This window comes from Mustelus asterias, unplaced genomic scaffold (genome assembly GCF_964213995.1).
Source record: "Mustelus asterias unplaced genomic scaffold, sMusAst1.hap1.1 HAP1_SCAFFOLD_102, whole genome shotgun sequence".
NCBI lineage: Eukaryota > Metazoa > Chordata > Chondrichthyes > Carcharhiniformes > Triakidae > Mustelus > Mustelus asterias.
In genome coordinates this window covers 603080-619261 of record NW_027590149.1, presented here as the reverse complement: position 1 = coordinate 619261, position 16182 = coordinate 603080, and the positions used below count along the sequence as shown (strand labels likewise).

Sequence of the window (16182 nt, the reverse complement as noted above, 5' to 3'; positions counted from 1 at the left end):
TTGTTAATCTTTTTAAGGTGAATCTGAGAAGAGGGAAAAGTAAAGCAGCCGAGAGGCTTCGGGAGGGAATTCCGGAGCTCAGGACTTGGCCTGAATTGTGGATAAATTATCCTCAAGATACACAACTTGTCAGACTGGGCAAGGTAGAGATGTCGCTGGCTTCTGGGGCTGCTGTAGGCTACATGAATAGGAAGAGAGGGGCCATGGAGAGATTGAAAAGCTAGTTTGAGCATTTTAAAATTGAGGTGTTGTCAGGCTGTGAGACAGTGAGAGTTGGTGAACTCAGGTGAATGAACTGAGACGTGGTGTGAGTTAGTCAGGATTCAGGAAGCAGAGTTTCAGAGCAGTGAGAATGTCGAGCTGGAAATCAGCAGCTTGCATGTTGAACCTGCTGCCAGGTTACCGAGGGGCAGCATGTTGATGAGGAATAGAAGAGGGCCAATGATAGAGATAATGATGTGGGAGTGGCAAGAGAAAGCAATGTCACTGATTCTCTGGATGGAAAGTAATAGATAAGAATTGAACCAGGGGCCTTTGATGCATTTCCACTCAGCTGCACGACAAGAGGCAGGAGTTGAGAAGGATGACATGGTCAAGCACGTTAAAGGTTGCAGACGGGTGAATGAAGATACCTCATTGACTTTTGTCAGAGTCGGATAGGATAGTATTTGTGATTTTAACAGCAGAGGCAGGGTGCAAACTTAACTGTATGGAGCTCCTGCAAAAATGGTGCTGGATTTGGGAGGTAACAACATGTTCAATAACTTTGGAGAGGGAAGTGGGAACTGGAAATGGGGCAGAGGATTGCATGGATAAAGGATGGATTTTTCAAGGGACTTGATGAGGGTGACTGGTATTTTGTGAAACAGCTGTCACTATATCGTGGTAACATGTGCAATTGTAATATTCTGAAAAATATTTTACATATCAGTCAAGATCTCAACGCTCTGCTTCTGATTTTAATATTTACATCTGATCCTGACATTGATATTATCCTCATTACAGAGTCTCAGAATTGGGGAACGTCTGTCAATATCATGGCTGAAGGTTCAAACAGGGGAGAATGTTCAACATCTTCAAAAAGAATGAGAATGGACACAGGTAGGATCACAAAACAATACAAATATAATTCCTGTCTTGTCTGCTGCTCACACAGGAAGAGGGAACAGGACAGGGACTGAGTAGAAAGTGGGAGTGAGTCACCATCTCGAGCGGGTTTATCCAAAGTTCAGCCCAGGGGCCGGGTGTGACTTGTGAAGCTCCTCTACGCGGCCCCGGAGGCAGTTTTCAAATTGTTGTCAAACAGCTGGGTTCGAATTCAAGATTCTGCTTGGAGCTGCTCCTCCAATCAGAGGTTGTTTCTCTCTCCCGTTGCTGCTGATTGGCTGACTAGCGAGTGTGAATAGGAGAAACAATCCATGATTGGTGACGCAGTGAACAGCGTGCTGAAGGCTGGTGTGAAAAAGGAGCAAAGGTATCTCTGGGTGGGGCAAAGTGCAGTGAGGCTGCAGCCCGGTGGGAGGGAACAGGCGTGGCAGGGCTGGGGTGGGTGAAGTCTAGTCGGGTAAAATCGAATCGGGGCTTAAGACAGAATGTTTGTCATTTTCGTGAGAACAGTGACTAAAGGGATGTGTGAATGAATGAGGGTGTGTGGGAGAAAGAGTGACCATGTATCTGTGTGGGGTGGTGAGAGTGAGAGAGAAAATTGAGACTGAGCGTATGTACTCACACTCGTCCCCACTGTCTCAGACAAAACAATCAGGACCTTCCTCCCGTTATCTCTCCAAGATTTGGCCTCTTGAGTGATTAAAAATGTATATAAGTCCTCAAGTTGTGAAGGTGAACAAGCCTGATCTAGAGTGAGATCACATTTACAGGTGGAGGGAGCCCCAACGTACTCAGACTGTCCAATCGGCAACTGGAAGTGGGCATTGTAAGGGTGACTCAAGCAGAGTGTTCCTGAGCAACAGTGTGACGTGGGCCACAGAAATAAGAGTGATAATGGTTGGAGATTCTGTTGTCAGGGGAATAGACTGATTCTTCTACAGCCCTGGCACATCACAAATGGTAAATTAGCTCCCTCGTACCAGAGGAAAGAATATCCTGGAACTGATGGGATCGTCTTTGAGAAGGAGGAAAGACCAAAAAGATGCATGTTTTGAAGTAGTGACACAGATGGAAAGATGTTCATAGAGGAGCTGTTAAAACTGACGCACTGGAGTGAAAAACAAAGCATGAGTGAGTGATATCTGGATTGTTCTGTGCTGGGTCAGGTCAGGAGGGGAATAAGAGGCTGGTCAATGTGAAACTGCAAGGCTGGAACAGGAGTGGGGTTTCTCATTCTCGGCTTCAGAAGAAAGGGCCCTAACGTCTGTACCATGAACCTATCAAGGACAATGGAAAGATAAGTGGAAAAGTGAGAACAAATAATTGATACGAACATATGGAATAGGAGCAGAAGTCGGCTATTCGGCCCCTTCAGCGCTTCTGCCATTCAATAGGACCATCACGGATCTATTTGTGTTTCGAAATCAACAGCCCTCTGAAAGAAGGAAAAAATCTCATCATCTCTGACCTAAAAAGACAACTTTGTTTTAAAATAGTGTCCCCTAGTTCTGGACGTACCCACAAGGGGAAACATCCTTTCCATGTCCTTGGTGTCAATACCAGATTTTATAGGCTTCAATCAAGTCACTGCTCACTTTTCTAGACTCTGGAAGAAACAAGCCCAGTCTTTCTCGCGTTTCCTCATAAGATAACCCGCTTCTTCTGGGTATCAGTCCAGTTAACTCCCTCTCAATAGCATCTAATGCACGAATATCTTTGTTAAATAATGAAGTCATTAACTGGGCACAATATTCATAAAGTCACAGAGGTTTACAGCATGGAAAGAGGCCCTTCAGCCCAACTTGTCCATGCCACCCTTTTTTGTTAACCGGTAAGCTAGTCCCAATTGCCTGCGTTTGGCCCATATCCCTCCATACACATCTTACCCATGTAACTTCTGAATGCTTTTTAAAAGACAAAATTGTATCTGACTCCACTCCCATCTCTGGCAGCTTGTTGCAGACACTCACCACCCTCTGTGGAAAAAATTGCCCCTCTGGTCTGTTTTGTATCTCTCCCCTCTCAACCTAAACCTATGCCCTCTAGTTTTAGACCCCCTCCTACATTTGGGAAATGTTGTTGACTGTCTACCTTACCTATGCCCCTCATTAATTTACAGACTCTAAGACGTCCCCTAAGCCTCCTACCGTCCAGGGAAAAAAGTCCCAGTCTATTCAGCTTCGCCTTATAACTCAAACCATCAAGTCCCAGTAGCATCCGAGTAAATCTTTTCTGCACTCTTTCTTGTTTAATAATATCCTTTCTCTAATAGGGTGACCAGAACTGCACACAGTATTCCAAGTGTGGCCTCACCAATGTCTTGTACAACTTCAACAAGACGTCCCAACTCCTTTATTCAATGTTCTGACCAATGAAACCAAACATGCTAAATGCCGCCTTCACCATTCTGCCCACCTGTGACTCCACTTCCAAGGAGCTATGAACCTGTTCCCAAGATCCCTTTGTTCTGTCACTCTCACCAACGCCCTATCATTAACTGAGTAAGTCCTTCCCTGGTTCGATCTACCAAAGTGCATCACCTCGCATTGATGTAAATTAAACTCCAACTGCTGTTCATCAGCCATTTGAGACGTGGTCTTCCCAATTCCCTGTAAAACTGAAGTATCATATCCTTTTATCTTCCAGTCCTCTCAAAATAAAGGACGATATTCCATTCGCCTTTCAATGACTTGCTGTACCTGCAAATTATTTTTTTCTGACTCATGCACGAGAACACCCAAATCCAAATGCATCAGAATCCTGCAGCCATTCTCCTGTTTAGTAATACTCTTTCTTTTATCCTCCCTGCCAAAGCAAACAGATTCACATTCTCCCACATAATACTCCATCTGTCAGTTTTACTTACTCACCCATGCTCAACCTCCTTATATCCTCTTCACAAGAACCTTTTCTACCGATGTTTGTATCATTTGTAAATTTAACCTTGATGCCTTCGCTTCTCTCGTCTATTTCATTCATAAAAATTGTAACAAGTTGATGCCGCAGCATAGACGCTTGCAGCTTTCCACTGGTCCCAGCCGGCCAATCGGATACAGCACCCATTCATCAATACTCTGTTTTCTACCAGCCAGCCAATCTTCTATCAATACTATTATGTTACTCCCTGCACTGTCATCTTTCATTTTCCACAAAACTTTGATGTGGCACCCCATCAAATGGCCTCTGGAATCCAAGTGCAGCATGTCTACAGGCTCCTCTTTATCCACGGTGTCACTGATCCTTCAAAGAACACCAGTAAATTAGTTCAGCACGATTTCCCCTTCCATGCTGACTCTTCCAGATTTTCTTGAGTTGCTCTGAATATCCAGGTATAACCTTCTTAATGATCGATTTGAATGCTTTCTCTGTGACAGAAGTCAAAGTAGCTGGCCTATAGTATCGTTTTTTAACCTCCATTCCTTATTGAATACGCGGGTTAGATTTATCGGGTTTTCAGCCTTATGGAACCGTTTCACAAACTAGAGAATTTTAGAAAATTAACACCAGTACCTCATTAGCCACCTCTTTAAGATCCAAGGATGAATGCCATCTCGATCTGTCAGCCGCAGCTCGAGCAGTTTGCTCAGTACCAATCCTTCTCGCGATTGCAATTTTATCAAGCTCCTCTCCTTCTGGCTGTCCTACAACTATTACTGAATGCTTCTGTATCCTCTAGAGTGTAGACAGCAGCAAATTATGTATTGACTTCATCCGCTAGTTCATTATTATCTGCTCGTCTCTCCCCATTGTCACTCTCCACAGGACCAGCACCAACTGTATCGGCTCTCTTCCTGTTTGAATACTTGTAAAAATTCCTCCTGTCAGCTTTTGCCATTTTTACCTGCTACCTGTTCATTTAAATGGAGAACACAAGTCTTAGACACATTCTTCTGCCTCAACCTGGCACTTGGCAGGCAACATGTTTTGCACTCTTGCTTTTTACTGCAGTTAACAGTGTCAATCCCCCTCACTATATTCTTTTGGAACAAAGTGTCCAGCTATTTCTCTCTCTGCCTGATGTTGCACGCTGTCTTTTGTTCAGCTTTCAGATCAATAATCCTGATCTGGATTTCCTCCAGCTGCTTACACTTCATGCAGACGTGTTTGTCAGGAATCACCTTGGTGTCCAAATGCTCCCCCATTTCCACAGCTGCCATTGGTACTTATGTTATTTAAATTGCTCATTCAATTAACTTCAAATCATTCCTGTGTGTATCACACCTCTTTCCCCAGCACTGAAATCCCACTTGAAGCAAATTTGCTGCTCTCAGTCTCTGTCTTACTCCGGCATAGTTCCCTGTTCCTCACACCCCTTTTACACAATACAAAATTAGTGTAGATTCTGCTACCTTGAAAGAACAGCAAAGAGTGAAAACACATATTTTCAGAGCATGGAATGAAACTTGCGAGTGATATTAAATCAACACATTTTTTTCAGTTACATTTGGGTGGTTAGTAATAATGTAAACCCTGTGAAAACTGATAATCGTGATATTGTCAGTGAAAATATGGAAATGGGGATATGTCAAATACTTACTTTGCATCAGAATGTACAGTAAATTAGAGAACAACATCCCAGACATCTCCTGGAAACTAATGCTAAATCAGGGAGAGGGTTCATTCCAGCGTTTTAAGGTGCTGGTGAGGCCACACCTAGAGTACTGTACACAGTTTTGGTCTCCTTACTTGTGAAAGGATATACTGGCACTGCAGGAGATGGACTAGGTTGATTCCGGAGTTGAGAGGGTTGGCGTATGAGGAGAGACTGCGTAGACTGGGCCTCTCTTCATTAGAATTCAGGATAATGAGGGGAGATCTTATGGAAACATATACGATTATGAAGGGAATAGATAAGATAGAAGCAGGGATGTTGTTTCCACTGGCAGTTGAAACTCGAACTACAGGGCATGGCCTCAAAGAAAGGGGAAGCAGATTTAGGACTGAGTTGAGGAGGAACATCTTCACACAAAGGGTTGTGAATCTATGGAATTCCCTGCCCAGTGAAGCAGTTGAGGCTGCCTCATTGAATGTTTTTAAGGCAGGGATAGATAAATGTTTGAACAGTAAAGGAATTAAGGGTTATGGTGAGCGAGCTGAATCCACGAAAAGATCAGCCATGATCTTACTGAATGGCGGAGCAGCTCAAGGGGCCAGATGACCTACTCCTGCTCCTAGTTCTCAAGTTCTTATGTTAGTAGCTGAGGCATTTTTCTCAGATTCATTATAAAGATTTGAGCCTGGTTGGTGAGGCCAGCATTTATTACCCATCCTATCTTCCCTTGAAAGTTGGTGATGAGCTACCGCTGACTTGAACCTCTGCAGTCCATGTGGTGCAGGTACACCCACAGTATATTAGGAAGGGAGTCCCGGGATTTTGATGAAAGAAGTGGGATATGGTTCGAAGTCAGGATGGGGAGGAGGAGAACTTTCATGTGGTCGTGTTCCCATACATATGCCACCCTGCTAGGGGGTAGAGTTCAAGGGCTTGGAAGTTGCTACAGTGGTTGTCAATCAAGCATGTTGTTTTGTCATTAATAGTGTTGAGCTTATTGCATGTCAATGGAGCTGATTTCTTTTGGACGAGCGATGAATATTCCATCACTTTACTGACTTGTGCATTTTAAACAGTGAACAGGCTTTGGGGAATCAGGAAATTGGAAATATCTGCTGCAGAATTCCCAGCCTCTTACCTGCCCTTGTCGTCACAGAATTTATATTGCTTGTCAAGTTCAGTTTTGTCGCAATGGTAACCCAGGGAACATTGTCAGTGGAAGATTCAGTGATGGTAATTTTGTTGAATGTCATGGGCAGGCGATTAGATTATCTGCTGTTGGCAATGCTCATTGTGTGGCAGTTGTCTGGTGTTAATGTTACCTGCCACATATCTGCCCATGCCTGGATACAGTCTTGTTCGTGTTGTATAGGGACATGCATTGCTTCAGTATTTAAACAGTCATGAATTGAGTTCTTTGAGAAGGTGACCAAAGAGGTGGATTTCGGTAAAGCAGATGATGTGGTGTATATGGATTTCAGTAAAGCGTTTGATAAGGTTCCCCACGGTAAGCTAGTGCAGAAAGTACGGACGCATGGGATTGAGGGTGATTTAGCAGTTTGGGTCAGAAAGTGGCTAGCTGTAAGAAGACAGAGGGTGGTGGTTGATGGGAAATATTCATCCTGGAGTTCAGTTACTAGTGGCGTACCACAAGGATCTGTTTTGGGGCCACTGCTGTTTGTTATTTTTATAAATGACCTGGATGAGGGCGTGGAAGGATGGGTTAGTAAATTTGCGGATGACACTAAAGTCGGTGGAGTTGTGGACAGTGCAGAAGGTTGTTGCAGGTTACAGAGGGACATAGGTAAGCTGCAGAGCTGGGCTGAGAGGTGGCAAATGGAGTTTAATGCGGAAAAGTGTGAGGTGATTCACTTTGGAAGGAGTAACAGGAATACAGAGTACTGGGCTAATGGTAAGATATTTGGTAGTGTGGATGAACAGAGAGATCTCGGTGTCCATGTGCATAGTTCCCTGAAAGTTGGCACCCAGGTTGATAGGGTTGTTAAGAAGGCGTATGGAGTGTTAGCTTTTATTGGTAGAGGGATTGAGTTTCGGAGCCATGAGGTCATGTTGCAGCTGTACAAAACTCTGGTGCGGCCGCATTTGGAGTATTACGTACAGTTCTGGTTGCCGCATTATAGGATGGATGTGGAAGCATTGGTAAGGGTGCAGAGGAGATTTACTAGGATGTTGCCTGGTATGGTGGGAAGGTCTCATGAGGAAAGGCTGAGGGACTTGAGGTTGTTTTAGTTAGAAAGAAGAAGGTTAAGAGGTGACTTAATAGAGCCATACAAGATGATTAGAGGATTAGATCGGGTGGATAGTGAGAGCTTTTTTCCTCGGATGGGGATAGCTAGCACGAGGGGACATAGCTTTAAATTGAGGGGTGATAGATATAGGACAGATGTCAGAGGGAGGTTCTTTACTCAGAGAGTAGTAAGGGCGTGGCATGCCCAGCCTGCAGCAGTAGTGGACTCGCCAACATTAAGGGCATTTAAATGGTCATTGGATAAACATATTGATGATATTGGAATAGTGTAGATTAGATGGGCTTTAGATTGGTTTCACTGGTCAGCGCAACATCGAGGGCCGAAGGGCCTGTACTGCGCTGTAATGTTCTATGAATGTAACTGAACATCGTGCAATCATCAGCCCACATCCCCACTTCTGACCTTATGATGAAAAGGAGATGATTGGTGAAGTAAATGAAGATGATTGGGCCTAGCCCCTCACTGCTGAACACTTGCAATGCCCTGGAGTAAAGATGATTCACCTCCAACCTTCACAACAATCTTCCTTTTTGCTCAGTGCGACTCCAGCCAGTGGAGAGATTTCTCTGATTCTCATTGCTTTGAATTCTATCAGGATATCCGAATGCCAGAATCAGCCAAATATTCCCTTGCTGTCAAAGGCAGCTGCCCCCCCCCCCCGCATCTTGCATCATTTACGGATCAGAGTTCTTAGGTATAAAAGTTTCTTCGGAATTCACTCCTGAAAGGTGAAAGTTTGAATTTTTAACTAAGCCACCTCATCCTAGAGGTGATGCGGTGGCCCACAGTCCCCCACTCCGGCTGAAAATTTAAGTGTCTAACTTCACATGACAAGGAATTTTCTGAGCAAAATAAGGGCCATAGGACTGAACGGCAAGACTTAAGCTGCCATCAGGAAGGATCTCCTGCCTCTGCTATGCCAGCTGATCAAATGGCAAGGAATTATCTCAAAGAATGAGTCTCTGGGTTGTCTCTTGCTGGGACGCTTGTTGTCCTGCAATTTTGTGTTTCAAATTTTGCACATGCACTGTGTGCATTAGCACAGGCACAGCCTTTCTGTGTTTGACTCATCTGGAAGCGACCCGCCCAACACTCCCTCACACCTATACACCTGCCCCAGCACTTACAGGATTGGCGACCCGTCCCCAACCCATTCCAATGCCAAATGTATGTTATTTCCTTATGTCATAGTTGGTCACAGTGACTTTGACCAGAAAGAGACCTCGATCAGCCATATACATGTTGCAGCAACGACAACAGGTCAGATGTGGGGCATTCTGTGGAGAGTAAGTCATCACCTGTCTCACCAAAGTCCACAATCTGCAAGGCACAACTGGAAAATTTGCAACTTGTTTGATGACTGGCTCCATGAATACTCGAAGTTCTACACTACCCAGGACAAGATAGCCCAATTGAACAGCACCTCAATCCCTTAGCCACCAATGCACAGTGATAGCAATATGCATCATTTACAGGAAGAACTGCAGCAACTCACCAAAGCTCCTTCAACATTTCCTAATCCACGACCTCTGTCACCCTTGAGGGACAAGGGCAGCAGATATTTGGGAAGACCACTGTCTGCAAGTTTCCCTCCAATGGAAATTTAGGAAAGAAAACAAATTCAGGCCTTACCAGCAACCCCCACATCCAGTGAACAATTAAAAAAAAAATTGATAGCCTCTTTTAACAATGGATGTTCATGGATTTGGGGCTAAGTTCGTTACAGGGGTAAGGTCAAATTTGCTTTCACTGAATGTTTCTGTGTTAAACACAGTAAGAAGTCTCACAACACCAAGTTAAAGTCCAACAATGTTGGACTTTAACCTGGTGTTGTGAGACTTCTTACTGGGTTTACCCCAGTCCAACACCGGCATCATGTTTCTGTGTTCCCAGAAGGTGTTTGATAATACGGTTCACAGGGGGCTTCAGTTGCTTCTTGTAAAGTGAAGTGTAACAACATGGATAGAAACTCATTGACGTGTTTATTTTTCTCCATTTGTGTTCACAGATCCAAACTCCACAATCCCTCAGTTCCTGACAAACTGTGATGATTACCAGTTGTTCCAATTGACAAAATTCTACCGGGACAGACTAGTGCAGGCGATGGAAGGGGGAGTGGATGGAGTCAGCTTAACGTTAACATACGAGAGGATTTTCACTGGACAAGAACATGGGGTAAGTGGGAGGAATACAGAATTAGTTTGCATTATTCCTATCAGTACACAACTTTCAGGATATATTGACAAATGATGGTAAAAGAGCAGGTTCTGTCCAGATAATCTTCCAGCAGACAAGGAATCACACCCTGCACTGATAATGGAGTTATTGACTCATAATATTCCTGTCTTTAAGTCGACACCAGGCCCAAGTATGAGGAGAGGGAAACCTCAGAGTTTGGGAATTTTGGGATCTGGAGATCCTTTTGGGTACTTCACAGCTCGACTGCACTCACCACGCACGGGGACAGCAGCTCGACTGCACTCACCACGCACGGGGACAGCAGCTTGGCTGCACTCACCACGCACGGGGACAGCAGCTTGGCTGCACTCACCACGCACGGGGACAGCAGCTTGGCTGCACTCACCACGCACGGGGACAGCAGCTTGGCTGCACTCACCACGCACGGGGACAGCAGCTTGGCTGCACTCACCACGCACGGGGACAGCAGCTTGGCTGCACTCACCACGCACGGAGACAGCAGCTTGGCTGCACTCACCACGCACGGGGACAGCAGCTTGGCTGCACTCACCACGCACGGGGACAGCAGCTTGGCTGCACTCACCACGCACGGGGGCAGCAGCTTGGCTGCACTCACCACGCACGGGGGCAGCAGCTTGGCTGCACTCACCACGCACGGGGACAGCAGCTTGGCTGCACTCACCACGCACGGGGGCAGCAGCTTGGCTGCACTCACCAGGCACGGGGACAGCAGCTTGGCTGCACTCACCACGCAGTTTATTGGGATATTACTGGGTCCACTCAGGTGCTTGTGTAAACCAGTGTTAAAGGCGCCCTTGCGAGATCAGAGCTTTAAAACACCATTCTTAGAAATCTTAGAAACCCTACAGCCCAGAGAAAGGCCATTCGGCCCATCGAGTCTGCACCGACCACAATCCCACCAAGACCCTACCCCCATATCCCTACATATTTACTCACTAATCCCTCTAACCTACGCATCCCAGGACACTAAGGGCAATTTTAGCATGGCCAATCAACCTAACCCGCACATCTTTGGACTGTGGGAGGAAACCGGAGCACCCGGAGGAAACCCACGCAGACACGAGGAGAATGTGCAACCTCCACACAGACAGTGACCCAAGCCGGGAATTGAACCCAGGTTCCTGGAGCTGTGAAGCAGCAGTGCTAACCACTGTGCTACTGTGCCGCCCCATGAAACATGCTTTGATTTCACTGTGGCAGTTTGTATATTTCGTCAAAACCAATTTGTTTTGCTAAGGCCCTTTATAGAGTCATAGAGATTTACAGCATGCAAACAGACGCTTCAGTCCAACTTGTCCATGCAGACCCATTTTCTAACCCCTAAGCTAGTCCCAATTGTGCCTTTTTGTCCCATATCCCTCTATACCCATCTCATGTAACTCTCTAAATGCTTTTAAAAGACAAAATTGTACCCGCATCTACTACTACCTCTGGCAGCTTGTTCCAGACACGCACCATCCTCTGTGTGAAAAAATTGCCCCTCTGGACCCTTTTGTATCTCTTCCCTCTCACCTTAAACCTATGCACTCTAGTTTAGTCTCCTCTACATTTCGGAAAAGATATTGACTATCTAGCTAATCTGTGCACCTCTATTTTATAGACCTCTATAAGATCACCCCTCAGCCTTCTACGCTCCAGAGAAAACATCCCAGTCTATCCAGCCTCTCCTTACAACTCAAACCATCAAGTCCCGGTAGCATCCTAGTAAATCTTTTCTGCATTCTTTCTAGTTTAATATACTTTCTATAATAGGGTGACTAGAACTGTACACAGTATTCCAAATGTGGCCGTACCAATGTCTTGTACAACTTCAAGACATCCCAACTCCTGTATTCAATGTTCTGACTAATGAAACCAAGCATGCTGAATGCCTTCTTCACCACTCTGTCCACTTTTTCAAGGAGCTATGAACTTGTGCCCCGAGATGTCTTTATTCTGTAACTCTCACCAACGCCCTACCATTAACTGAGTAAGTCTTGCCCTGGTTTGATCCACCAAAATGCAACACCTTGCTTTTATTTAAATTAAACTCCATCTGCCATTCGTCAGTCCACTGGCCCAGTTGATCAAGATCCCGTTGCAATGCTAGATAACTGTCTTCACTATCCGCTATGCCACCAATCTTGGTGTCATCTGCAAACTTACTAACCATGCCTCATCCAAATCATTAATATGAATGACAAATAACAGTAGACCCAGCACGGATCCCTGAGGCACATCACTCGTCACAGGCTTCCAGTTTGAAAAACAACCCTATACAACCACCCTCTGTCTTCTGTCATCAAGCCAATTGTGTCTCCATTTGGCTACCTCACCCTGTGAGATTTAACCCTATGCAACAACCTACCATGTGGTACCTTGTCAAAGACCTTGCTAAAGTCCATATTGACAACATCAACTGCACTCCCCTCATCTACCTTCTTGGTTACCCCTTCAAAAACTCAATCAAATTTGAGAGACCTGATTTTCCACTCACAAAACCACGCTGACTGTCCCCTGTCAGTCATTGCGTCTCTAAATGCCTGTAGATCCTGTCTCTCAAAATACCTTCCAACAATTTACCCACTACAGATGTGAGGCTCACCGCCCTGTAGTTCCCAGGCTTTTCCCTGCAACCCTTCTTAAACAAACGCACAACATTTGCCACCCTTCAATCTTCAGGCATCTTACCTGTGACTTTAGCTGAGGAAACCTGCTGTCCTGACTCAAGCTGGCCTGTATGTGGCTCCAGACACACAGAAATGTGGTTGACTACTCACTGCCCTCTGAAATAGTCTAGAAAAAGAGGCAAAGCAGCTTAATTTCTCCAATCAGGAATGTCTTGGCAACACGATTATTGACTGAACTTTCCAGGCTGAGCTTGTGGCAGATTCACTTGTTCATGACAGTGTTGGTAAGACTCAGCGCACAGCCTGTGTTGGAGATGAAGTAGCTCTTTAAACTGAGGAGTGGGTGTGGTGTTGTGCGATGCTCTGCCCTCGTGAAATGTGATAGATTTATCAGGTGCAGCATTGCTTATCACCTCAATCTATTCAATAATAGCATGACACACCCATCACTCCACCATTATAATCAAACCAGAGGCCTAGCCCTGGTTCAATGAGTTGTGTAGACGAGTGTTATGACGGCCATAAAGGACATGGGAAATAGTTATTAGATCGCTCTAGCAGCTTTTTGAAGTACAAACCTGCTGCTTGAGCAGAGGCTTTAATCAGACTGCTGGTCCTGGGATACAGACTTGCTGTAAGTCGTGATTGCGGCTCTTCCATTTGGTTTTCAGTAAACGGTTTCTGGTGATGGGAAAGTGGATTTGGAGGCTGACTGCATTGGCGATGAGGAGTGAATAAAAGAACATTTTTTCCCCTCTGCAGACGACCGCCATTCGTCAAGTAGCTTGTTCAGTAATGAAAAGCAAATGTATTTCTTCTTGGGAAACCTGAGCCCTATGATCGCAGTGTACAGAGTGCATGCATTACTAATTTTATGTTAGCAACATTGAAGGAGATGAAAAACAAATGTAATATTGTTGACAGCATGCGAGGCCCTGACATTCAGTATGATTTTAAAAGTTTGACCTTGCCCCACGCCCCTGACTTAAACTTTTGATGAACTAGTAGACCTAGGGGAAAAACCACTGTGACCCGAAGCCCTTTATTATACTCCAGATATGTTACACTCCAGATACTCCAGATACTGCTTCAACGTGGCCGAGAAACCTATAGGGAACCTGTCACCCAATTCTTGTCTGGATTCTGAAAATTAGCAGAACATTTGTGAAGTCAGGCTGCCTCTGGATGAATTGTGGCGATATAGATTGGTATGCAGCGTAAATAACCTAACTCGCCAAAAGAAGCTGTTGGCATAACTCAGTCTGGATTTACAACAAATCGTTCCAATACCTTAATGTCAGAAGAATGCAGACGAGGTGCTCAGGAGCTGCAGGGGGCATCAGCCAGCAAAGTCATCCAACTGGGGAGAGTGTCATTGTGTAAACAGTCTTCAATAGAGAGGGCTCGTGTAAACCAGGTGTTAAAGGACCCTTTGCAAGATCGGAGCTTTAAAACACCATGAAACAGTCAACGAAAGGCAATAATGACCCGAAGAGTGTTAGGGAACATTGGCCAGAGAGTTGCAGATGCAACACAATAAATTCTTACAAGTACTGCCAAAGGGCACAGCCAAGGTGAAATTTTAGGAATAGGCAAAACGCGTGCCGCCTCGTGAAGAAACCATGGCCAATACCTGACCGTACCATGCTGCTATTCCTTCTTCCAGAGTCAGGGATATACAACAGAATCACATCACCACAACAAAGGCTGCCCTCAATTGCAGAATTACTGGTAAATGGCTAACCCCAAAGAACAAAGGAACAGGCCCTCCAAGCCTGCACCGACCATGCTGCCTGACTTAACTAAAACCCTCTACGGTTCTGGGGACCATATCCCTCCATTCCCATCCTATTCAGGTATTTGTCAAGATGCCCCTTAAAGTCACTGTCGTATCTGCTTCCACTACCTCCCCCAGCAGCGAGTTACAGGCACCCACCACCCTCTGTGTAAAAAAAACAAAATCTGTCTCGTACACCTCCTTTAAACCTTGCCCCTCGCACCTGAAACCAGTGCCCCCCAGTAATTGACTCTTCACCCTGGAAAAAAGCTTCTGATGATTCACTCTGTCCATGCCCCTCATAATCTTGTAAACTTCTATCAGATCACCACTCAACCTCCATCGCTCCAGTGAGAACAAACCAAGTTTCTCCAACCTCTCCTCATAGCTAATGCCCTTCATACCAGGCAACATCCTGGTAAATCTTTTCTGTAACCTCTCCAAAGTCTCCACATCCTTCTGGTCGTGTGGCGACCAGAATTGAACACTATATTCCAAGTGCGGCCTTACTAAGCTTCTATAAAGCTGCAACATGACTTACCAATTTTTAAACTCAGTGCCCCGGCCGATGTATGCCTTCTTGACAGCCTTCTCCATCTGCATTGCCACTTTCAGTGACCTGTGTACCTGTACACCCAGATCCCTCTGCCTATCAATACTCTTAAGGGTTCTGCCATTTACTGTATATTTCCTTTCTGTATTAGACCTCCAAAATGCATGACCTCACATTTGTCCAGATTAAACTCCATCTACCACCTCTCCGCCCAAGTCTCTAACCGATCTATGTCCTGCTGTATCCTCTGATGTTCCTCATTGCTATCCGCAAATCTATCCATCTTTGTGTCGTGTGCAAACTTACTAATCAAACCAGTTACATTTTCCTCCAAATCATTTATATATTTACATATATATTACAAACAGCAAAGGTCCCAGCACTGATCTCTGACTACTGCCACTTGTCACAGCCCTCCATTCAGAAACGTACCCTTCCACTGCTACCCTTTGTCTTCTTTGACCGAGCCAGTTTTGTATCCACCTTGCCACCTCACCTCTGATCCCATGCAACTTCACCTTCTGCACCAGTCTGCCATGAGGGACCTTATCAAACGCCTTACTGAAGTCCATGTAGACAACATCCACTGCCCTATCTTCATCAATCATCTTCGTCGCTTCCTCGAAAAACTCGATCAAGTTAGTGAGACATGACCTCCCCTTCACAAATACGTCCACTTATTTCCAAGTGGGAATAAATCCTGTCTCGAAGATTCCTCTCCAATAATTTCCTTACTACTGCTGGACATCATATTGGATACCCATAATGGGAATTTGATACATCCCTAACTGGTCTCCGTCATAGAACAGACACACAAACACCTCCAACCTGGCATCCAACTCCTAACTTTGGAAGACACAAAGGCCAGGCTCGCCACCTGCACACGGGAATCTTTACAAGTAAAAATCACCACCGTGGTCTCAGTGACTTCAAGGCAGCAAACAACTCACCCCACACAAAAGGATCAAGTTTCATGGGGAGAGATTGGCTCCAGAAGATCCGGCTGATGGGGTTGGAGATCTTTAGGCTAGGCGTTGGGTGTCTGTACAAAGTCCAGTCGATGCCCTGGAAGTTTCCAAGAAAGTCTTGAAAAA

General features: G+C 45.3%; 1 protein-coding gene across 1 annotated transcript in view; it reads left to right on the top strand.

The window, feature by feature from the left end:
- Positions 1–16182, top strand: part of LOC144484374 (NACHT, LRR and PYD domains-containing protein 3-like) — a 43205-nt gene that overhangs the window by 4255 nt on the left and 22768 nt on the right. The window contains exons 2-3 of the mRNA XM_078202896.1: positions 1006–1101; positions 9938–10104. Coding sequence (XP_078059022.1) covers positions 1038–1101; positions 9938–10104 — 231 coding nt within the window. The 5' untranslated portion in view covers positions 1006–1037. The remainder of the gene's footprint in view (positions 1–1005; positions 1102–9937; positions 10105–16182) is intronic.